General features: G+C 46.7%; 4 protein-coding genes across 4 annotated transcripts; 1 reads left to right on the top strand and 3 right to left on the bottom strand.

Annotated features, from left to right (window-relative positions):
• Positions 1 to 342: 342 nt before the first annotated feature.
• Positions 343 to 1,277, bottom strand: NUU61_001332 (uncharacterized protein; the record flags this gene model as incomplete). Its single annotated transcript, XM_056651914.1, has 2 exons — positions 343 to 846; positions 942 to 1,277. 2 exons carry the CDS (start codon positions 1,275 to 1,277, stop codon positions 343 to 345), a joined length of 840 nt encoding a protein of 279 aa, XP_056515181.1.
• Positions 1,278 to 1,522: 245 nt separating this feature from the next.
• On the bottom strand, positions 1,523 to 7,807 carry NUU61_001331 (uncharacterized protein; the record flags this gene model as incomplete). Its single annotated transcript, XM_056651913.1, has 11 exons — positions 1,523 to 1,756; positions 1,822 to 2,368; positions 2,949 to 3,621; positions 3,762 to 3,875; positions 4,013 to 4,329; positions 4,412 to 4,688; positions 4,784 to 5,892; positions 5,990 to 6,643; positions 6,726 to 6,851; positions 6,918 to 7,418; positions 7,650 to 7,807. 11 exons carry the CDS (start codon positions 7,805 to 7,807, stop codon positions 1,523 to 1,525), a joined length of 4,710 nt encoding a protein of 1,569 aa, XP_056515180.1.
• A 1,654-nt stretch (positions 7,808 to 9,461) lies between these two features.
• On the top strand, positions 9,462 to 10,607 carry NUU61_001330 (nucleic acid/nucleotide deaminase domain-containing protein; the record flags this gene model as incomplete). The annotated part of the gene is made up of 2 exons (XM_056651912.1): positions 9,462 to 9,730; positions 9,782 to 10,607. 2 exons carry the CDS (start codon positions 9,462 to 9,464, stop codon positions 10,605 to 10,607), a joined length of 1,095 nt encoding a protein of 364 aa, XP_056515179.1.
• Positions 10,608 to 11,825: 1,218 nt separating this feature from the next.
• NUU61_001329 (RNase H1/viroplasmin domain-containing protein) lies at positions 11,826 to 12,537 on the bottom strand (the record flags this gene model as incomplete). The annotated part of the gene is made up of 3 exons (XM_056651911.1): positions 11,826 to 12,129; positions 12,180 to 12,395; positions 12,455 to 12,537. The coding sequence occupies 3 exons, from the start codon at positions 12,535 to 12,537 to the stop codon at positions 11,826 to 11,828; spliced, it is 603 nt and encodes a 200-aa protein (XP_056515178.1).
• Between the last annotated feature and the right edge of the window lie 12,461 nt (positions 12,538 to 24,998).

The raw sequence follows: 24,998 nt of genomic DNA, 5'->3' as shown, positions 1-24,998 counted from the left end.
CTTCCGACCGAATAAACTTATATTAAAAATCAAAAATTAAATTTTTTTTTTAATATCTTCAGACGGAGTAAATTTATTTTGAAAAAAAATTAATTTATTAAAAAATAAGAATAAAAAAATTACTTTTTAAGAAAAAAAAATCTTAATATTCTTAATAGAAGAATTATTATTATTTATTTATTTATTTTTTCTATTCTTTCTAAAACAATAGTAATATAAGCATATTTTAATAAAAGATTGGAGTAAGGCAAAATGAAAATACCACGTGATATCTAATAAATAAGTAGATATGAGTACCAAATAATAATAAAATTGTGTAAAAATTTTTGGGACCCTGTCGACTTAGTTGACCCAGGGGCGATCTAAAAAAAATCGGCGTAATATCTCCCCGATCGTTGGGCTCCTCTTGGCATTTTTTGCCCCCCCTCTGGCTATAACCTGAACTCGGGCAAGGATGACGATAGCGAGGACCCGGACTGGCAACCCGCGGTTCGTGCACCACCGCAACAACAAAGCGCCCCCCACAGCACTCAGCCCTCGGAACCCACCATCCTCGACCTTGGAAACGGACGGGTTGTGCCAGTCAGCAGGTCCGCGAGATTGCCCGGCGTTATTCTCGATGAGCATCTCTGATGTGACAAACACCTCGAGTATGTCGACGCGCGCGCCTCGCGAAGCCTCCAGGCCATCAACGCCCTCGGGGGCTCCAACTGTGGGCTCAGCGTGACAGATCGGCGTCACATCTACGACGCCTGTGTCGCTCCCATCATGACCTGTGCCGCGTCGGTATGGCACACCCCGAGGGTCCAGGGGCGGATGAAGTAGAACGACAAGCAGGTGGCGACGCTGGAGAACATCCAACGGAGGGCAGGCAAGGCGACATCAGGGGAGGTTCGCCTCACGGGTAGGGACGCGTTCAACACAGAACTCCAACCTCTTACGCATGCGAAAGGCACACAGCAGACCATCATCCGCCTGGCCAGCGCACCAATCTGGCAGGCCCTCACGGACCGAAGATGATTCCACCGAAGCGTAGACCTCCGAACTGCCATATAACTCGCCATCGACGAATCACCCTCACCAGATTCGACCTCGATACCCTCGAAACCCGCCTCCCCTTCGCTGTCGCTTAGTGGTGGCAGCCGCCGCCAATTCGCGTCGAAAACAGCAAAATCAGCGCGATGGTGGACCATGAAATTCGGCTCATTGGCATACCCGGCACCCGCCGCATCTACACCGACCGCTCCGGCATCCAGACAGGCAGCGGCACCAAACATATTGGCGCGGCGGCGGTCAGCCTGAACCCGATGGCCGTCCGGCAAGGATGCATGGGGACGGAGAGAGAGTTACACGATGCTAGTAGCGGAGCTAACGGGCTTGGTGCTGGCGCTCCGGATGGCGGAGGACAGCGCCTGGCATACTGTAGAGATCTGGACATATAAACAAGGCGCACTGCGAAGCCTGCAGTCCCCCGGTATCGGCACCGGGCAGTATATCATGCGCGAAATCATCGACTTGCTGGTCAGACGCCGCCAAACTGGGCCGCGCCACGGCGTTCCGCTGGATCCCCGCGCACCTCGACGTCGCGGGCAACTAATTCGCCGACGAAATGACGAAACAGGCCACTGGCTGGCGGCCAAACAGTCAACACACCGAACCGGCAGCCTGCCTGCCCGACATCGCTGATAGCTTGGTGGAGCAGAGTGTGGTGGCATAATGGAAGCAAGGCTGGAAGGACGCGAAATATGGGGGCTTCCTACGACAGTGGCTACCAGCGGTAGAAGGCAAGGCAAGCGGAGTGAAGAGCTATGAGGGCCTTACTGCGCCGCAGGCGAGTGCCCTTTCTAGGCCCCAACGGGCAAAATTGGGCTCAAGGTCTATCTCGCCAGTATCTACCGGGCCGACTCCGTCCGGTGCCGACGCGGCACAGCCCCCGAAACAGTGCATCACCTTATTATGCGCTGCCCCGAATACGACGACCTCCGAGACGACACCTGGAATGGCGACCACCCCCGGGACCTGCAACAGGCGTTGACGGACACTCGGCAGGTGGCGCGGACGGCCCGCTTTCCACTCGCCACGGGCTGTCTGAACTTCCTGCAACCACTGGAACGGGTTGAAGTGCCAGGGGCGACCACGGGGATGCGGGAATAGACTTAGAATGGCCCGAGAAGGCGCGCCCGAGTCGACGACAGCAAATAAACCCGGGCCCATACCGGCAAGCCGCTGACTCACTGTATTCACACTATTCCGGTCTCTAGCGGCGGCGAGGTTAGGCTCTCGCGTCAATGCGCTGCGGCGAATTCGATGCAGAGAGAGAAAAAGGGGGGAGGAGGGGGGTAATGGGGAATTGGCACGCCAGACAGGCCTGAATCGACATTTGGCGCATGAATTACACACACACACACTTCATTAACGCCCGGCAGCTAAGCCGAAAGGGCAACTAAAACTGATTCTATCCATACAGGTCTTAATATACATATGCCGTGTCTCCTTTGAGCCCATACAAGGATCATTGCCGTATGTGTCCTCTCAGGTTTCAATATCACAGGGATCCTTGTGGGTTAGTAATTTGGTTAGTAGACTGGCTTGAAGGAGCTTCTTCAGGTGTTCAACATCCTATCTTCGGCAGTTGAAGCGTGTCCACCGTCTTTGGCACAAGGTGGTAGATGTAGGTTGGTGAGGGGGCATGGTGTTGTCGTGTTGGTCGACGTGATTAGGTGGCCTCAAGTCGGCCCGTGGCGATTGCGAATCGTATTGAGGCTCGCACAGCTTCCAAGTTCGGTGTCCATTGCTGATTATCAGAGGGCGATTTTCCTCACAGAAAGAAGGAGAGACTGCCCCGGTGAGATTGGCTGCATTGCAATAGCGTTGTTCGTTGTGCGGCCCACTTCCGACATCGAAAGAGGAAGTGTTCTACGGTCTCTCTTGCTTGCCCACATGCACACTGGTCTGTGTCTGCAACGTTGATTCGGTAGAGATAGCCGTTGAGTCTGGCTATGCCAGTCCGGAGCTGGGCCAGCACGCTCGCTTCCTTCCCCGATAATCGGTCATATAACTGTCGAGTGTGCTTTCCTAGCAGTGCTGTATCTACTCGTTTCACGTGTTTCCCTACATTCTCTGGCAAGCTATTGCTCGTAGCTGCTTGAGACCGAGCGAGATGCAGTGTTGTCGACTTCATTCTGGGGACCGATCCTTGCGGGACGGCATCTTTCTGGGTCGCATTCCTGGCCTGCTCCTTGGCCAGTCCTAGTGGTTTATTGTCTTTGCTGGTAGGGACCCACCAAATGTTAGTGTGGTTTCCGTTTCTCTGCAGTCTTTTCATCAACTTGTAAATTTGGCAGACGAACTTCTGCCCTGACTGTTGCCGAGGATTCCCTATCGTAAGGGTGGCCGCTTTGTTGCTCGTGAGCAGCATGATCCTGTAGTCTTTCAGTCCCACAAGCATGTTCAACACGTGTGCCATTGCTGCTAGCTCCGCGGAAAATGGATTTTGCTCTGATCTTGCGCCTAGTGTCACGGAAAGGTCTTCAGTTTCAACTTTCGATACCGAGGCGGCTGCTTCTTGATCGCCACCCCAAAACCTACGAGGCGGTTCCGTGCTAAGCTGCTGACTATAATCTGTATTGACCGCCAGGTGAAGTCTGTGAGCCCGGCATTGCTTCAACATCGGTCGACATGGGAGTCTCCCATGGTGCTAATATGAACGGATTGATGGTTTCCAGTGTCTCTATCTCAATGTTTTTCAGTGCGTCCGTTACCTGGTATAGCAGCGAACGGTGGTATCTCCTGAATTTCTTTATGTAGGCTGTGCTCCTCCGTAGTAGGTGGAGCTTCGGCGACTTCGTGGCCTAACGCCAGCAACCGCATGGTAGCTGTTCACATCAACGGTGGTCCCGGTGGTAGACTACGCTTCTACTGTCTAGATGCATGCTTGCAAGGACAAGGCCAACGGACCAATCAACCGAGTCCAAAAGGTGGGAGCGCAAGCAATTGTAGGGACGTTTCTCACAGTTACGACCAGCGTTACGGAGGCAAAGGCTCACATTGCCGCTGCACAACACCGTTTTTGGAGACGGGCCGTGAAAATGTGGACGGACATTCACACTCTTCCAGAACCCCATCGCTGCCTCCAAGCCTTTGGACGCTGCCCTCGCGATATATTCCTTGTACTTGAGTCTCGTGTCCATGAGAATCCCCAAGATCTTGACATGGTCACTCGGCACAACGGTCTGTCCCTTGATAGTGAAAGGCTCATGGTCCGTTTTGTGAGCCTTGGGAGCGAAGTGTATGATGGCGGCTTTTTCTGCCTCAAAAGTTGCTCCGCTACTTTTTCTCCCAGTCAAATGCGTCAATGATAATTGCTTCAATACCTTCCCGATTACTCTGTGCAGTTGGCCCGGTCACCCACGCGGTAAAATCATCCACGAAAGCGATTGCTCCGCCCTGGCTGTCGATATGTCGTTGTACGAGGTATGCGTTAAAGAAGAGGAACAAGATCGGGGACAGCGGCAAGCCTTGCGGCAGTCTAGCCCGTGGCAGGTTTTGGACCTCAGATAATTGCCAGTTGACTTGGATAGTCGCTGTTCGTTGCGAGCAGAACGCTTCAACCCACCGGAGCAGACCCTCTGGTATACCTCGCGCCATCCTCTGGAATAGTCTTTCTTTGCACACTCCGTTGTAGGCCCCTTTGACATCAAAACTGATCAAGCTTAGTACCCGTCGACCGCGCCACGCCGTGTAAATTTGCTCTTGGAGAAACACGAGTGCTTGCTCTGCGGACCGCTGCTTTCGGGCTCCGAAGTGGTTAGTTGGGAGCAGACCGTGGGTCTCCACCGCGTGTGAAATCCTTTCTGCAACCACCGATTCCAGTCTTGCCCAACGTCGCGAGGAAGTGATATTGGTCTCCATGCTTTGGCAATGCCGTAGTTCTCTTTATTGGGCTTTTTGAGCAATATGATCTTCGCGTGTCTCCACTGCCTTGGTAACGTGGCTCCTTCCAGCGATGCTTGGAAGAGATCAAGAACCCTGTCTTTAACCGTAGACCACGTCATCTTCCAGACGATCACCGGCAGACCGTCTTCGCCAGGCGCTTTCCAAGACTTCGCCGCTGACAGTTGCCGCTCTACCTCCTCCATCGTGATAGCTGGCATTTTTACGGGTGCTCGTTCTGGTCTCGCTCCCTCATCGTCAATAATGTCCGGCAGAGGCGGGAAGAATGTGGTCAGTAGTTCTTCTGCTTGCTTAGTGTGATCGGTCGTGGTCGTTCCGTCGGCTCTTCGGAGCTGGGGGACTTTTCCAAACGCTGCGTCGTCCCCCGACTTTAGGTATCTAGCGGCTTTCCATATGTTGTCATTATCTGCAAGGAATTCGTTCCAGTCCTTTTTCTTTTTTTGTCGGATTGCATCGTGATATTGTTTCGCGGCAGCGTCGGCAGCCTGTTCCAGGCGTGGTACCGTCCGCCCTGCCCGTCGCTCTGAACGGGCGCGATGTCTCCAATACGTGTATATCTGACGGAGCTGTGTCAAGTCATCTGTCCACCATCGCTTTGCGAGTGGTGACGGTGTGGCATTCGGTGTCAAGGCATTCACCGCTTCCAAGACAGCTGATACGAGTCGGTCAGTCTTCAGCTGCACGGTGCCCTCCCACTGAGTGACGGCCAGGGTGTTCGCTATTCTGGCATTGATCTCTTTCCATGGAGCGTTTTTCAGCAGGAGTCGTTCCTGGTGCTTTGGGGCGGACCATGGGGCATCGAACGAGGTCTCAATGGCGCAGTGATCCGAGCCGTGCTCCGTCCCGAGTATTGCACACATGACCATGGAGTCGGTCAGATTCTCCGGTGCAAGGACGAGGTCGATAGTCGACTCGCAGTCGCCAATTCTGCCCTCTGCCCTGCCATGTCTTTGTGCCTCGCTTGAGTAGACTGCTAAGAGAAAATTCATTCATGAGGTCGATGATTGGACCCGCTTCGCCTTATCTCCCCAATGACACGTCGTCTCCTCCCCAAAGTTGATCATGTCGGTTAAAGTCCCCCATGATCAACACCTCCACCACCGCGCCCGTGTCTCGTACCTTTATGATCGCATTGCGTAAATGATTGCATGCGTCGTCTAGAGCTAAGGCATCGCCCCCTTCAACATAAACTGATGCTATGAACATCAGTCGCTCAGGGAGCCGGACGACCGCTGCCGTAATATCAGGGGACTCGATTGGCACTTGCTCCGCCTTCACCTCCTTCACCCAGAGCATACTTCGAATCGCCCACCTGCCTTCCCGCCAGGTGGAGGGAACCATCTTCGCCCATTTGTGATGTCCCATCGGGGTGGTCAAGACCCGGCCTTGGATTCTCCGTGTCTGGGGTTCCTGGATCGTTAACGCCACCGCGTTCTGAGTATCTTCATTATTCATTAGACTCTCGTGTTCTGTGCCCTGCTTCCTCATATTAAGTTGGATGATTCGGAGAGTTCTATTCATGACGTGATTGATAGAGCTTCCGACAGTTTCTGCTGTACGATTCATGAGGGCCTCCGTATGGAATGCACTTTGGAACTGTTTGGTCGCAGCTACTGTGACGGTGGCCCTCCGCGGCACATCTCGCACACTTCTGGGCGTTTTTGCATTGGAATGCTTTGTTTCCAATTTCCTGGTAATTGTAGCATTGCGTCGGTCGCGGTCGGTGTTCAAAGGTGCTGGTCACGCCGGATTCTCCTCCAGCATGGAAATACCCGTCGGCCAGAAGTCTCCGCGCGTCAAGGATCTTAGTGAGATAGATAACCATAGAACCATAGGCCTTCGCATTTTCCTTCCCGCTGAGCCATGCGATCTTGGCAACGGTGGCGTCGTTTTCCTCGCTAACAGCGTTGTGGCTTCAGCTCGAATCTCACCCTTCTCGTCTAGAACTGCGCTCTTGTTCACACTGTCGACTTTGATCGGGTAAAAGTTCGTCACGAAGCACCCGGGCTCCCGCCCCGATTCTGGCCTCCGCCACCGTTTTGACTAGCTGGTTCTCGGCGTTATCCCGGCAGGCAATTCGGATCCGGTTTGTGTTTTTCGGATCCACCGTAACAGCACGACAGCGCCAGTGCACGTGGTTTTCCATCGTCCTTATTTCGGTTTCGACTGCCGTGCGAATAGAGCCTGCGGACCTCCTTTCGTTACCGTTGTCTGCCATCTTTAAGGTGTCTATCGTGTAATATAGCGTGTCGGTGAAAGTGGTCGGTGTCGTGTTCGACGATGAGAGGGTTCGTACGTTGCTCGGATGACTCGATGGGGGAGTACGGGCGACATCTGCATAGGACAGGGATCCCGAGGCGGGATCTGACAGCTTGGTTGCCATGCGTAGGGAGTGAATTTCGCGGAGGATCTGATCGTGGCCGTTCTGGGAGCACGGCTCGGCGGGGGCTTGCGGTGTCAGGGATCTGTCTGCTAGGGTCTATAGCTCCTGTCGAACTTCTGCAAGAGTTGCGCTGTTTGATTTTCTGCAGCTCTTTCTTATCAGATCATCGCGTCGTCTAATCTCTTTCCTTAGCTTCACGAGCTCTTTCAAGAGATTAGTAGCGCTCAAGTCCTCGCTCTCCGTCGAGGAGTTGTCTGAAGATACCACGTCATGTTGGGGTACTGATTTGCCTTGGCGTCTCTTCTTCGATTACGCATGTGTCTTTCTCTGCTCGGTGTCAATCTCTTGCTCTTGAGCGTAGTTGTTCGGTGGTCTTGTGGTGCGTCTCGTCCTCGCTAATCGTGGGGGTGAATCTTCGCGTTCATCGCGGTCGGGCGGCTCAGGGGTTCGTGTCTCGGCCCGTCCCGCCATTTTTCTTTCTCGCGTCGCTCACGATTTACAGGGCTCTCTCCACGGTATGTATCAGAACAGGGTACAGTAGTTTTCCCGTTCATTTTTGTATATCCGTATAAATTACACTACGTCCCGAAACTGGTGCAACCACTACACTCTTCGATTGACTTTCCTGGCCCTTACGCCAAGACACACTAGTCTATATTGAGAGTTCTTCCGAAAGTTGCATAGGTAATTCCTCGTACGTGGGTTACATAATAATTTCAACCATGCATTAGTTTGTACATTCAATACATGTGACACCTCTCATCCGACGCAGCTTTCCTCGGGAGGCACACTTGACAATCAGGGCCACCCAGCTAAGGGGGGCCCAAAAAATGCCAAGCGGGGCCCAAAATTTGACCTAGTTTTTGGGCCCCAGTCGACTTAGTGAGCTAGGGGGGTCCCAAAAATTTCGGCGTAATATTCTCCCGACTGTTGGACCCCTCTTGGCATTTTTTTTTTTGGGCCCCCTGGCTGTAACCCGCAAGGGGATGCTGCACAAGGACTAGGATATGCAAAATAATTTTGCACCGGTATCGTTGGGAGTGGACGCCTCACTATTTGCCTTATCAAGGGGTTCCTGCAACTCTTGCCGCATAGCCCAATGGAACCGATTTTGCCCTGCTGGTCCGATTATGACCAGTCCGATTTAAAAGGTAGTTCTGTGTTACCCCTCTCTTTCCATTGCGGCCACTTTAAGTGGTTTCCTATCTATCACGCTTGTTCTTGGCTACCTACCATAAAGATACAATGACACATGATTCATTAAGATCTCATGAAGACCTAATCCTACACCTCTCAGCCGCACTGATTTCCGTGAATCTCCCACGATGACCCGCTAACCGCACACGACCGCAGAAAGTTGCGCGGAGAATATTGCTCTCAATTATCTACTCCATAAAGTTCCTGAATCACCACAACATAACCCCATTGGAAGTATCCGAGGTTCCGCAAATGGCTACTTACTTCCCTTCTCAAAAGAAATGGATTTAGTGGAGATACTCTCCTTTTTTTTCCAAAACCAAAGATGGGTCGGATTATATTCCTGCAGTGTGTATTGAGCAGGACTCTAACGGTGCAGCACTGAAGGCTCTCCTGGCAATCAACAAGAGAACATATATAGATGGAAATGGCCTACTTCAATCTCTGAAAGCCGGATTTTGAGGACATCTTTAACATTCTTCGAAAGTCTATATGGCTTGTTAACCTGATCTCCTTCATTCGTGGTAGCTGCTGATTCAAATCTGGCCAGGGAGAGGTAGCTCTACCGAGATTATGAAGCAACTTCTAGAGAAAATTGTGCAATTCTGTTCTTCTCGGATTGCTTGTCGGTTGCGTCTCACTGGCAAGAAATGGAAAAAATCTAAGGCGTCTATCAAAGATATTCTGCAAAAGGCAGTAGAAGGCGCTCGACAGATAAATTCCCAAAACTCCACCAATTCGACCTAGAAAAAAGCTTGTCGTTACTGTATTCAAAGAGAAGTCCAGAAGTGTGATCTAATCTGTCAATGAATGGTCTAGTCATTGTGTCTCATCTCGTCTCGTCATCATCGTGGAAATGATATATCAATTAAATAACATGCTTGGCCTGCACCAACTCCTCTAACTGATTCCCTCCAGTCCCAAAAGGATGGTCAAGGAGTCGACCTTTGCAGTTTTTCTGCACAACATAATTCGAAAAGTGTCTAGATACAAAGAAGCCGCTCGACTGCTTTATCGCATTGCCAAAAAATTCCCCCTTGTCCGAAACATTGAGCTTCACGTCGCCAACCTTCCAAAAGAAGTTTTTGACCGACCTCACCACCCGGAATACTCGCCTATTCTTTCAGTGGTGCTCTGTCGTTTAGGGAAAATAGATGGCAAACAGTATGACGTCTCTCAGATCTCCCGATTCTTAAGGTGTGACAAGACCTAGGATCCAAACGACGAGTTCTCCGAGCAAACGACCAGAATTATCCAGGAAGCCAAGATCCACGCCAAGATCCACGCCAAGATCCAGCTGATCGCCTACTGCGAAATTCAGGATATTCCACTGTTCCCCCGAGCCATCGCTTCCAGCAAGGACGCTTGTTTTCTATGCCATGCGTTCATCCGTAGTCAGGGCAAGATGTACATATCACACTCGCATGGGAGATTGTACCCTGGCTGGCAGCTGCCAATGCTATTGTCATTTAAAATGCTGGAGCCCCGATTCAATGAAGTTCTTCTGAACTATGCTCGACAGACCGTTAAGACTCGACACAAAGGTCAAGTGGATGCTCGACCCTACCCGAATGTGAGTACTTTGCTTCCTATGTTGGCTTCGGCATCGACAATGAGCTCTGTACATGGCTCAGTCCGGAACAACACGGAAAGAACCACGTCGGTCCCTAGCGTTTCTCCAGGTCCCGGAATCATGAAATTTGCAGTCTCAGATGCAGGATTATTGGAGAGAAAGTACCTGTCTGTCGGCTCTGAACTACTTCGGTGCTGTGTTCAAACGCCTAGTGACCCGTCCACTGGTACCGTCAACCCGACGGCCTCATCTCTGTTTTTCTCGGCCGGCCGCCTGCATCTTTACTTCGAGATAGAGAATTCGACACTCGAATTAGCAGCGCAGAGTCGTACCTACTCTAATGAAATTATGACTGTCGACCAGACCACAATGCTATCAGTCGGATCACTAATAGTGGACGTCACGAAACTAGAGAGAGAGATGACGTATCGTCTCCCAGCTGACGGGACGTTCTGCCTTATAGCTCACGGCGATACCGTGAAGATCGTGTGCAAACGATGAAACCTAAAAATATGACAGTTCTGACTTCTGCGACTATGGGCCTTAACTCCTCTTTGTTGTAGTCCTACAAACGACAGTAGCTCCTGTTGATCCTAGCCTAGCTGAAAGTATAGTCATTGAGCTTTGTGCTATAGCTAACTTAGGGAGAATCCTTCGTCCTTCCTAGAAAATGTTTCACGATCCGGGGCCATGGGATGTTTTGCCTTTCCGTTAGCTCAATCAAGAGTTCGTCCTCGTCGGGGTGGAACCAAGTCCCATGCGCTGATGGATTTTTGTTGCTGGGCAGCGTGGGTTGTCCTGTTTTGCTTTTGTCTAGCCTTTCATCGTGCGTGGGGGTCTTGGTTGGCGCTGGCTCATGGGGATAAGAGGGTCGCCTATCTTCCTCGAATGTACACGAATAGACATCTCTTGATAGGAATGTTTGCCGCATGAGAAATCCTCGGACGGGAATGGTTTGCATGTTCTGCAACCTTGTTTTGGGATATGGATTCGTAAGTGCCTCTTCCGGAGTCTGTGCGGAGAAAATACCGTATAGGCTATCACATAGAGCCTGTGTGGGTTGGTTTTTTGTTGCAGCTGTTCGCCTCCGCCTCTTTACTGGACGTGGTGACACGGCGACATCACCAGCACCAGAATCGAGGCCATCCGTATAGTCACTATCGTCAGGATCATCGCTGTCAACTTCGCAAGCAGACTTGACTCGAAGTTTCCTTTTGCCTGTGCAGCGTGTGTCGCCGGGTGAAGTGGACCTTATTAGTGGTCCTCTATAGGACCGGGTTACAGGCACAGCAACCGATGGAGAACACGGCCTAGATGAATTTCTTGGTGGATCCTCTTCCTCTGGTCTGGGGCTTCCCTGTTTTTGTTATTGCAGTTTGATAACCTTTCGTCGCTATGATGGCAATTTCCATGAACCATTACTCCAGCGTTTGTTAACAGACCTGGACCGGGTCTCCACCATATCTAGGGCTGACTTTCACTAATAGTGTGTGGATAGCTGTCAGATTACTGAGTAGTTTATGGCTTTCTGCAGCAATGTGAGGTGACACTACGTAACCTGTGTAACTATAGATTCAGCAAAGTAGACAGAATTGCATGACATTCATTGCTGAATTTGTTGAAAAAAAATCCAAACCCGGCGCCATGTAGAGCCCTTCTTCGGTCATGTTGGCCTTTGCTCGGTGAGCCCCACCACAATTGTAACCCTGATTGAACACTCTATACTTGGTACTCTTCTTTGACAGATAATTGCTCAATCTTCGGAAGTTCGACTTGAGCCGTTTTGGCTGTCTCGTGGTCATCTTCCCTTAATATCTCGCTGTCATTCTCCCTAAGCAAGAACGATTCAATGTTCAAACTCATGTCCCTAACCTTCCACCCCTCGTCCAATCCTTGTCGAATTGCCCTTCGCCATACGTCAGCGTAAGCGTCTTTCCAACTCTCAATGAACTCTTCTGCTTCTTGCTTAGTACCAAAACATTCTTGGCACGCGGTGGTTCCATTGATCGCTTTTTCCGCATCCCTATATCATGTGAGTTATCTATGTTGGATTATCAAAACACGGAGCCTTACTTCCAAGCAGTGAACACTCTAGTATTCTTGCCACCCGCAACGGCATAGTGTTTGCCTTTTCGCATCGGCGTGACTTTTATTTCAGCTGATTTTTTGACAAATATATCAATATCCTCGAAGCCTCTCTCTTCCATTTCTTTGCGAGCGTCCTTGAGTGTGTCGAACTTCTGATGATCGGCGCCTTCGCAACCTATGACTCTTGGGTGCGCTTGACTCCTAGACAAGTAACATGTCAGTGCATGAAACGCCTCTTGTCAAGTTGGAACCAATCTTACCAAGATGAATATATGGTAGGCTTGTCAACACGACCTTTATAGATCGCATAGAACTTGTCGCTTTTGTTAACTGGTGGGGCCATAGCGAATTACTTCGTGGATTACTTGTCTTAGAGCGTCAAATTGTATACAATGTGAGAGAAGAGAAACTCTGAGAGTATGATGATAGTCCTGATATCAAATAAACGAGATTTGGGCTATATATCTTCTCATCTCAAGGGCAGCTGACGGCTTTTGGCTGCGTTTGGCTTGTGAATGTTCGATGAGCTGGCTTTACGTGCGACGACCTAACTGGATGGCCCGAAATAGAAACGTTTAAGGCGGCTACGGCGCTATTGGCTTAGACAACTCCATAAGAGCCACGTGGCAGATTGTGTGGTCAAGGTTGTTTTTCAATAACTTGTATACATGAGCAGGAAAGTATGTTTCCGTACAAAAATTTCAGACACAGGTTAGCATCCGGGTATTGGTAGGGGCACTACAGGATTTTCGCTATTGGCACTACATTAGGTGGTTAGGATGAGAGTGTCATGTGATTAGAAAGAAATTGAAAAAGATTGCATAACCCAAAATCCATATTACATAATAAAATGTTGTGCCAATAGCCAAAAAGTTGTTGTGTCCCTATCAATACCCGGTGTTAGGTCCACGGGTACCTACAGTACATACAGCCACTGTAATACGATGGAATTCAGAGCAAGAGGGTCTGATTCTGATGATAAAGAGGGAGGGCAAGAGGATGAAGATGGCTGGCTCCACCGCCGGGTCAAAATGCCCCTTGAGTCACCTGACCGCCACACTGTAGCTACTGTAAGTACAAACCTGCCTTAGAAATATCTATTCATCTATGGATAAAAAGAGAATTCTTAGCATCTGATCTCGGCTCCACTATCCGCCCCAAGGTCTTACGGCAAAGTCCTGCATTTGGCCGTACTACATACTGTACAAGGCCAGAAGGGGTATGTACATACAGGACATTACAATGGGTGATCAAAAGTTTGTATACCCCACCCCCTGACCCACATAATATTATATAATATATAATATTCTGCCAGTCACAAAAAAAACTCTTTATTCTGCATTCTCACCCCTATAGCCGTCCCCTCGAGTCGGACCCACAGCTTTCAGCTGTTGGTCCTCCACACCGATACGCAAATTTTTTCTTGATTCATCAATTATTCAACAATTTCACCAACTGAATCAAAAAAAAAAAAAAAAAAAAATAGCGAAGGGTCCTCAGTAGTCATTTCTCCTTCTGATACCAATATCTCCCCATTCTGATCTCGTTGTGGGATGTGGGGTGGCTGCGAAACTGCCTGCTTTCTCGCTCGTCGAATATTCTGGTGCATCTCTTTCGTCGTCCGGTCCGCAATTCGATGATTTGCATCTTTTACTGAGAGAGGTCCTAATGTAAGGATTCGTCTGCGACTTTTGGGTGCCTCTTTGGGTTGAATTTGACGAAGATATTGGGCGAGAACCGACTACGAATGCGAGGCGAGTTCAGTAGCTTCGATAGAGGTTTTGAATAGGCGATCAAGGCGACGTCGACAGCTATCATTTAGCTGCGGACTCTCATCGATTTAACCCTTCGCTTTATCAATACTTCGCCGTATACGACGAATTGATGAAGGAGGCGAGTTTGTTGAACTAGAGGGAGGTAGGGGAGTTATATTCTCATCATCGAAGGGCTATAGCCCTTCGATGATTAGCGAGTCTAATTTTGGGAGTCTATCGAAGACTTTCTAAGGATTGAATAGGTAAATACCTCGATCCTTAAAAGCATCTCGAATCGTCCGAGGGGTAAAGGCTTGCTGTCGAAATCGGGGCAGTTCTCGAAGAAAATCTGCTTTATCATCCACGCTGCCACCCCATCTCGAAAGATCACTATTTCGACTTCGAAAATAGTGTTTATATACTTTAAACGGTTGGCTATCGATGGCTGGCGGCTGGCTGAAATGAGTGGCATAGGGTATAAAATAGATCGGAATAATATCGAGTTGTTGACAGAAATCGATGAAATCGTACGTCAACTGCGAACCGTAATTGTCTATTAAAAGTAGCCGTTTTTGACCCTTCGCGCGAGAAGCAGTATGAATTTGAAACTTTTGAAGCCAGTCGTATGCGATTTTGTTATTTGTATATCCTTTTGGGCTTGTAGCGATGCGATAATCGTCTGGGAGCGAAGTCGTTGTATACCATCGTTCAAGATGATATTCGCCGCGAAAAACGAGATAAGGAGGGAGAACGAAGCCGTCAGCAGCGATACATTCGATAGATGTAAGAGATTCGCCTTTCTCATTCGAAGGATTGCCTCGTTGTGCTCGCTATGGATTGGCTGTAATGACCTTTTGTGCTTTACCTTGACCAAGTTAGAAACCAGTTTCATCGAAGTTATAGATATTTTTTTGCCCCAATTTCAGCTACATACGGCTTCTCTCGATTGGTTTTTGTTTTATCAGCTGTGGGTCTGGTGGAAGGCGTTCGATAAAGCGATATATCCAGTTCTTCGAAACGCGTGGTATAGGGAACGCGTCGTTCGTAGAATTTCGTTTCAAAATTTGATTCGCAGTCCTCAATCATACTAATTGCAGGCGAAACTTGTAGAGAGTCAAGATGTCGAATCCAGCGAATAATTGCCTTTTCTTGCGAATCGTCAAGTGTTTTGTTAGTAGGAGTAGTGGCTGTTCTTAGTGGACGACCATGAATTCTGGCGCGAAGTCGATGATAGGGAACGTCGAATTCGCGCGCTAGCGACGCGATTTTTGGTTTTTTATCGCGTTTTGCTACTTCGTAGGCCTGATTAAGGCGATTTTCGATATTTTCGTCGAATTTTGGCATACTGAGTATATAATGAAGATGAATAAAGAGAAAAATTTGCGTATCAGTGGGAATTTGCGTATCGGTGGGGAGGACCAACAGGTGAAAATACTGTGGGTCCGACTCGAGGGGACGGCAAGCTTAGATATACAGAATTAGATATACAACGGGTGCCAAAAGTCTGCCGACACTACAAATTTCCAATCAATTATAAAATTTTAACTCGAATATCTCAACGGAAATAGATAATATATTTCTAGTATATATAAATATATAAATTATATATATCTAAGATATCTTGCTTTCAATCAAAATCACTAAAATCCGACCGACTAACTTTAAGCTATAATATTTCTAAATAGCTCAGATATTATATAAGAAGGATGTAGATATTAAGTCTATCTTTTTGACGACCACACTAAGGATTAAGAGGGAAGAGCCCCTAAGAGAGTTAGGGTGGCAAGTGAGCACAACATTATATCCTTATGTCTCATAAAGCACTGCATCCTTTTTCTTTAGTAGACCTTCCAATTGAGTAATTTTATAAATAGGGTTCCTATCTTAGTCCACGCAATAACCTAGGGATACTAAATATGTCTATTTTTGTTACTATTCTAAGCATCTATGGTTCTATAACCCTAGTCCCCCTAGAATGCTAAAATATGCCAAAATAGGAACCCAGGAGTTTTAGATGATTTATTTTAATTATATATATAGTAAGCCACTGTTTAAATCAGCAACCAGGAAGAATATCTATAGCCCATGCTATCCAGAATCAATACATAATATATCTATCAACATGGGCTGGGATGACTACGAATACTGCCAGGACCACAGAAATAAACCACTTCCTAAATCCCCACCGCATGAGAAATACAAGGATATTGAGGAACAACTCCCATGCGTTAGCGCACCTAGCCTTCATTATAATATCGATTGGGGAATTTGTGATGAATTAAGAGAGATGATCATTAAAAGATGCAAGGCTGGTGAGCAAATTGATATAACAAGATTTTTGTTATTAAGTGAAAAGTCAAGCTTTAAGCGTGAGGAGCTAAACCAAGCATTTTGCCTAATTTGGATCTTCTGTTGGACATTTGGCTGTTGCAAAAGTCGTGAGCATCATGTGAATGCTCAAATAACTTGGTTAGGATGTGGACAACAAGTCCATACACACACGAATAAACACCTCGATCATTTCCCACCACATACTGCATTTAGGCCCTTTAGCTATAGACACCAGAGGGGTCTCTCATATACTGAGGTTATGGACATATTACAAATTTGGAATTGTCTAGAACATTTGCTCCGCTTGCACATGCCTCGGGAAGAAATCTCGAGGAAGTATGGATGGCAACCGGAGGAAGTAGGTATGTCATCTCATTTTGCGTCTAAACCGAGATATGCACCTAACAGAAAATAGATGAATGGATTTACTTTATCATGAGTTTAGGTCTAGCGCCAATATATTACCTGCTGGTCAACAGCGACCCAATCGCTAAAGCCAATGACCAAGGATGGACAAAGCTCTCCTTTAGATTGCCTGGCCAAAGTCGACGGTCATTTCTTTCAAGTGCCTGTGAAAGGTATGCTGAGAGAATAACAATTTGCTAGCCGCATTGCAGATCTTTTGGCCAGAATTAGTATAGAGGGGCTACTACTACGGATATGAATATATCCTTCCTAATTACTATTATACCAGCTAGGTACTTTTCCTCGATTCAAAAGATTAGAAGCGCCGCACGTACGTGTGGTGTCAGTTCACTTGTCATAGATGCACTTTCAAGCTAAACGTGACCCCAAAAGTTTCTTTCTATGTAGATATATATTAAAATATTAACATGATTCTTCCAACCCATAAAGAAGTCTTTAAACTATCCATATATTATACCCTTGTATATTCACTATGTACCATTAACAAGTGTAACCCGATATGACTAGTGGGTTATCCTAGAAGGGGGAAATTAAATAAACAAACGGATAATCTCGTTTCTTAGAAATTGTATTAGTCTCACGGTATAATTTAAGAAGGATATTTAAGAATATTCGCTATAAACGCACTTATAGGATTTGGATTTAAATAGGATTTTTAATATAGAATGTACGAATTATGAGGTTCGAATTAGTTTCGAGTACTGGACATATTATCCTCGTGCTAGAGCCGTAAGGAGCTCGGCCTTGAAGCTGGAGAAGATGCTTCATATTGCCAGCCACTGTCAGACAGAATCTGGTGTTGGGGGAAAAAGACCCCTATATTGGCTGCCCAATATCGATACTCTTCTGCTCCCTAGAGCCGGTCAATTTACAGCTTGTGGCTTCGATGGGTAGATTCTCGAACAGTGAAATGGATGTATGAGGCTGTTCCGGTGAGCTCTCCATTTTCGCTCCACTCTAAGTTGACCCCTAGACCCCGATTCTGTCTTGGGTATTTCGCGAGTGCCTTATTTAGCTCGAGAGGAGACCCCTCCAGGGGCAAAGTCGCCTAGGCAATCTAATCGCCCGCAGGCTCGCCTCGTAGGATAGCAGACAAGCCTCGTGACGAGAAATACTAGACAAAATCGCAGCAACGCCAAGCCTTTCCCCTCCAATCCAAACCCCATTTGGGGTGCTGCCAGAAGCCTCCTCCTTCAACATGCTTTGAAAGCGGGCGCGAGCGAGGCAAAGCGACCGTCAGTGACACCGTTGATAGATCTGAAACGTAACTAGCGATGACTATATGATCGTAACGACCAATTATTTCGAACGCCAAGGCACGACAAATCGCCACAGTCATGGAGATAGCTAAGCGAGTCACAACTGTCGACGGGTTCATCTGCGATATTTAAAGGATGACGAAGGAAGTGGGTGCTCGTGATCGATGACTACAATAGCTGAAGCAGGGTGAAATTTCTCAAATGCAAATAACACGCGGAGTGAGTGCCCTAGGACATCGTGAGAGAGTAGTGCGCGATCGGGAGGCTATCGTTAAGCGATCCCTTACCCTTTTAGATATCATGAGCAGGAACTGTGTCTGTGGATCACGCGTGTTCCTAGGCGTCGCAGAATCGACTACACCAACTACCCCGGAGTACAATTCCATATCTCTAGGCCGCGAAGAAACAGAGGACCTGCAGGGACTCTGTGTACAGTGAGAGCATCATCATCAATGAGGCAGCGATCACGAGCTGGACGCGAGCCCAGACAACACCCACGAAGCCACCGAAGCGGCCACGAGGCAGGAAATGTGGACATACATAGAGGGAACCATGAGGAGCCAAAAAAAAAAGCCCTTGTTTCAACTGATTGGCCGAAGGCGTCTGAATTGTAAAATGTTGATATTATGGTCTTGAAAGACAGCGACAAACTATAGAGCCATATGTGGACCCAAAGCTGACGCGGCCCCGTTATCCAGTTTATCCGGCTATGAAACATGGTTTCAACATAGCGCTCTTGAAAGACCTCGGGGCATACAAGACGCTACAAAGGCGACTATGTAAAAGGCTCTATAAGCATCCATCGAAAACAGAACGGTGGCAAAGTATTACGTAGCCAGAAACCGACTCGATAGCCTATTCCCCCTTGCGTCTATCCATGGATATAGGCACTAGTGCTTACAGGGGAGTCAGGTACCCCCGCTGCGTAGAGTGAGCTAGCTATGTAGCCATCCCCTTGAGTCGGACGGCTATGAGAAAGCACTATCGGGAGGCTTCTATCTAGCAATTCCATTGGTAGATATGTGGAGACCGGCACAGTCGCCGAGCTCTAGCAATCAAGACTGTGGGATCGCATGTAAGTTCTCCGTATACCCGTACAGCAGAACGGCAAGATAGATCAATTCATACGTATTATTAAGGGAAAATACAGGCTGGTCCCCGTCGACAGCAAGCTACCAGGCTTTATTTAGTCAGAAGTACATATTCTATCCATATTTGTAATATTTTGCCCTACATACGACAGACAGACAGACAGAAAACGGGCGATGAAGCTAAAATACTGTGGGTCCGCTTTAGGGAACAGGTCTTTGTGTACATACGGGAGTATTACTGTAAAAGACCAGCTACTATTACATATTATACACAATTTTATAATATTATCTTAATACGAACCATTTTTACAGTGGGTGATCAAAAGTTTGCATACCCTATCCCACACCCCTACACCGCATTTTCTTGACCGCTTGCCTATTAATATAGCTGCTTACCTCACGCGAGTCGATACGCTAGTATATACACGCTATATCTACCTACTTTGCTAGACTAGATACTATTTTTATGTATAATAATGCGCCAGTTCATCGCACGTATATCGTACGTGAGCTTTTAGAGCGATAAAGGGTTAATACTATGGTATGGCTACCTTATTCGCTAGATCTCAATCCAATTGAGAATGTGTGGACTTTATTAAAGGCAAAAATCTATAAGCTATATGTTAAGCTACTAGATATGCCTAATAATAATACTACACTAGAATGTCTGATCGATATAGCGTAGAAAGCATGGGATTTAATTGATTAGGGGGTTCTGTAAAATCTATCGAATTCGATGCCAAATCGGGTGAAAGTAGTTATCGAAGCAGAGGGTTGGTATACCAAATATTAGTATGATACTAGTATAGCCGTCCCCTCGAGTCGGACCCACAGTATTTTCACCTGTTGGTCCTCCCCACCGATACGCAAATTCCCACTGATACGCAAATTTTTCTCTTTATTCATCTTCATTATATACTCAGTATGCCAAAATTCGACGAAAATATCGAAAATCGCCTTAATCAGGCCTACGAAGTAGCAAAACGCGATAAAAAACCAAAAATCGCGTCGCTAGCGCGCGAATTCGACGTTCCCTATCATCGACTTCGCGCCAGAATTCATGGTCGTCCACTAAGAACAGCCACTACTCCTACTAACAAAACACTTGACGATTCGCAAGAAAAGGCAATTATTCGCTGGATTCGACATCTTGACTCTCTACAAGTTTCGCCTGCAATTAGTATGATTGAGGACTGCGAATCAAATTTTGAAACGAAATTCTACGAACGACGCGTTCCCTATACCACGCGTTTCGAAGAACTGGATATATCGCTTTATCGAACGCCTTCCACCAGACCCACAGCTGATAAAACAAAAACCAATCGAGAGAAGCCGTATGTAGCTGAAATTGGGGCAAAAAAATATCTATAACTTCGATGAAACTGGTTTCTAACTTGGTCAAGGTAAAGCACAAAAGGTCATTACAGCCAATCCATAGCGAGCACAACGAGGCAATCCTTCGAATGAGAAAGGCGAATCTCTTACATCTATCGAATGTATCGCTGCTGACGGCTTCGTTCTCCCTCCTTATCTCGTTTTTCGCGGCGAATATCATCTTGAACGATGGTATACAACGACTTCGCTCCCAGACGATTATCGCATCGCTACAAGCCCAAAAGGATATACAAATAACAAAATCGCATACGACTGGCTTCAAAAGTTTCAAATTCATACTGCTTCTCGCGCGAAGGGTCAAAAACGGCTACTTTTAATAGACAATTACGGTTCGCAGTTGACGTACGATTTCATCGATTTCTGTCAACAACTCGATATTATTCCGATCTATTTTATACCCTATGCCACTCATTTCAGCCAGCCGCCAGCCATCGATAGCCAACCGTTTAAAGTATATAAACACTATTTTCGAAGTCGAAATAGTGATCTTTCGAGATGGGGTGGCAGCGTGGATGATAAAGCAGATTTTCTTCGAGAACTGCCCCGATTTCGACAGCAAGCCTTTACCCCTCGGACGATTCGAGATGCTTTTAAGGATCGAGGTATTTACCTATTCAATCCTTAGAAAGTCTTCGATAGACTCCCAAAATTAGACTCGCTAATCATCGAAGGGCTATAGCCCTTCGATGATGAGAATATAACTCCCCTACCTCCCTCTAGTTCAACAAACTCGCCTCCTTCATCAATTCGTCGTATACGGCGAAGTATTGATAAAGCGAAGGGTTAAATCGATGAGAGTCCGCAGCTAAATGATAGCTGTCGACGTCGCCTTGATCGCCTATTCAAAACCTCTATCGAAGCTACTGAACTCGCCTCGCATTCGTAGTCGGTTCTCGCCCAATATCTTCGTCAAATTCAACCCAAAGAGGCACCCAAAAGTCGCAGACGAATCCTTACATTAGGACCTCTCTCAGTAAAAGATGCAAATCATCGAATTGCGGACCGGACGACGAAAGAGATGCACCAGAATATTCGACGAGCGAGAAAGCAGGCAGTTTCGCAGCCACCCCACATCCCACAACGAGATCAGAATGGGGAGATATTGGTATCAGAAGGAGAAATGACTACTGAGGACCCTTCGCTATTTTTTTTTTTTTTTTTTTTGATTCAGTTGGTGAAATGGTTGAATAATTGATGAATCAAGAAAAAATTTGCGTATCGGTGGGGAGGACCAACAGCTGAAAGCTGTGGGTCCGACTCGAGGGACGGCTACGTCTTTGAGCGAGAAGACTTCTGAAGATCCTTCAGGGTTGTAAGAGATAGCCCGCTTCTTATCACTGCTCTGATGCAGCGTCCACCATCACCACACCCTCCTTATTAGATTTTGCATGTACAGAAGCGCCCGACATCAGCTTTAGTATATATAGGTAGTCTTTCAAACCCAAATCACATGATCTTGGATCCCCAAATCGGGTTAACTTCCGTACTATGGATCAAGTTTCTGTTTTGAACGGTAAAATACAAACGGGCGAGTACTGTAATATGATATATTATTACTGATCCAAAAATAACGCCCGCCATATCGTCCTAACTCAAGCGTCCCAACTCCGACAAGGATCAACCCCCATGCCGTTACAAAATAGCACGAAACCTGAATACCTAGGCAGCGCAAGATGATTGTGCACATGATAAGCAGCAAGAACAGACTCACTACATCACAAATGGCCAAGCTTGCAAAATGTAGTGAGCGTTCTATCACTAACGTACGCAAGAGGATGCGGTTGTTCGGCAGCCCTAACCTCCCACAATCCCTCCTGGCTAGCTACTAAGCGTTACTCCTATAATGCTAGACGCCCTTTGTGATCGCCTCGCTGAAACACCCGGCTTGTATGTCGACGAGATGGCTAATTTCCTACGGGAAAAGTTCAATATCTTATCGTCGTCATCCAGCATCTAGTGTGTTCTTTCTCGGGCTGGCTGGACCAAAAAAACAGCCCGGAAGAAAGCCAACGAACAGAATCCTCAATTATGAGATGTCTACCAGCACAAACTATCTGAATTTCGATCGTACCACCTTATTTTCGTCGACGAATCCGGATGTGATAAAAGGGTAGGACATAGGCGAACTGGTTGGTCACTACTAGGTGTGACACCAGTGCAGGTGTCTAAATTCCATCGAGGCCAGCGTTATCAGATACTGCCAGCATATACTTAAGGTGGTATCCTTCTATCTCATATTTTTAAAGGTTCAACGGATGCCGTGCTGTTCGAATCGTTTATTGAGTAGCTCCTTTGATACTGTGGAAGATGGCCGGAGCCAAAGTCCGTGTTTGTTATAGATAATGTATCCTTCTATTATTAGGACAGAGTTAAACAGTTGTGCTCTGATATTGGTGTTATGTTGCTGTATCTCCTATCTTACTCTTTAGGTTTTAATACTATAGAGGAGTTTTTCGCCGAGCTAAAGGCTTATATTAAGAAAGCTTGGCTAAGTTATAGAAACAATTCTAACCAAGGGTTCTATTTTTATGCCTTCCTTCGGTAGTACGCTCGTTATATTGGTACAAAACAGCAGAGCGCTTAAGGCTATTTCCACTATATAGGTTTAATGTTAGAGAAGATATAAGTGGCCGCTGTTCTAGGAAGCGAGGCCTATACAATTTATAGTATAAGCTAGATTATAAATAATACCCCTCTCGTTATCTAATCTCGTACTAGTTTGCTTTATTCTTTAAGATCCTTAAATTAATAATATTTTGTATTCGGAGTGGACCCTATATCTAGCCCTTGCTCTATCTATATATTAGAGGATGGTCGCTAGTAAGGAGGCCGGACAAATCGAGTCTTTGGGGAGTTCTGGCTATCTAACCTAGTCGTCTAGCCTACTAAGTCTTACTTTAAGCAAGTGATAGATAATGATTATTTTGTAGGAAGTTATATAGGTCTCACTTTTATATATTGATTTTGAAGATACGCTGAAGGACTAAGAATAGTTTATACTAGTCACCGCTAGTAAACGGTAAACTCTAGATATAGAAACCTAAGATAGATAGCTAAGAGTACTATACCCGTATTCCTCCCTATTCCTAAAAAGATGACTATACTAAATAGTAGAGAGGACACTTACACTACTACTAGCTTAAAAATACAAAACTATCTATCTTTTATACCTGTACCCTACCACTATAACGATACTAATATATAGTGTTAGTAGGAAAATATTAGACTTCCGCATAACCCAACTTGGGTCGAAGATCTCGACCCAATGTTACGAACCGCTAACTGGTCACGGTGAGTAGGGTCCTCAAAGGGCGATACTTCTCTTGGAATACTGCGGGCCCCAAGTATAGTCCGCAACCGTACCAATGCCGCGCAGGGCCTTAGATGGACTCGGGTCTCTAGGGTACTTGCAGGGTGTGACAGTTAGGGCGCCGATCAAGTCAGTCACTTAGGGATCAGAGATCGCTAAGTGAGCTCCCAAGATCGTTGAGGTTTTTGGCTTTATAGTCGAGACTGTGAATGGTACTCAAGTAACAATGGTATGAAGATTGATCACGAAGAACTAGATACATGTCGGTAAATGAGTGTCCTTATATATCCGTTCCTTCATGGTGGTAGGTGGTCTGGTAGACGGTTTGGTAGATAACGAGTATATGCCATACTCCGAATATACTGCCAAGACTGACTGGTTGCATACCCACTCTAGTCACGTGCTGTTCGTTCCTTCTGATTTCCCTTTTCGTTTCACGTGACTGTTTCATCTGGTTGGCTCTCGGTGGCCCATCGGTGAGTTGTATTTCCTTAGTTGGTTTGGCGGCTGCAGGGGTCGTAACACCCAAAACCCAACCCGGACCCAACCCGGACCCAGTACTGGGGCCCCAATAAAACCCAATTCGACCCAATTCGACCCAACTTTTACATAATTCTGATCATAAAGCTGCTTAGTTATTAGGATAATATACTGTTATTAAACACTGTTTTCGTTCTGATGTAAGTTATAGTTGTAATTCTTATACTTTACAAAAAGAATATTATGTAGTAATAATGTATTTAGAATATATAATATATTAGTTTATTAATTTAAGACTTTGAGGTAAAAATTACATTTTATAGTAGGTATATATAGGCGAAAGAAGATATTAGCTAACCCTTTCTTATACTAAACCTTCAAAAGGGTGGGTATATACCACGTGATGTTCGAAGGGGAGGGACAGATATTTAAACTAAGAAAGGCAGAAAAGTGGCGAGGTTAGGCGCAGAAAAAAATTTTATACAAAAACGATCAACTTCACGAACGCCCTTCTCTAAAAATGACACACAATGAAGAATCAGCGATAACACACTGTCGACGTGAAAACTATATCTTTAACTGCTACGGATGCAATGTTATCTTAAGGAATACTACTCGACATTTCGAAAAGTTAGCATTTCAAGGACCAGGCAGGTGTGTTGGCTGTGAGTATAACTTGGACAGAGGGTTCCCCGTAAGTGCAACAAAGGTTAGTATATATAGGTAGCTATCGCAGCTAGACTTACCAAATGCTGTGC

The sequence above is a fragment of the Penicillium alfredii genome, assembly GCF_028826965.1.
Source record: "Penicillium alfredii strain IBT 34128 chromosome Unknown utg000002l_segment0_segment0, whole genome shotgun sequence".
Lineage (NCBI taxonomy): Eukaryota > Fungi > Ascomycota > Eurotiomycetes > Eurotiales > Aspergillaceae > Penicillium > Penicillium alfredii.
The sequence above is the reverse complement of the archived record's forward strand: the minus strand, read 5'-3'. Positions and strand labels throughout refer to the sequence as shown.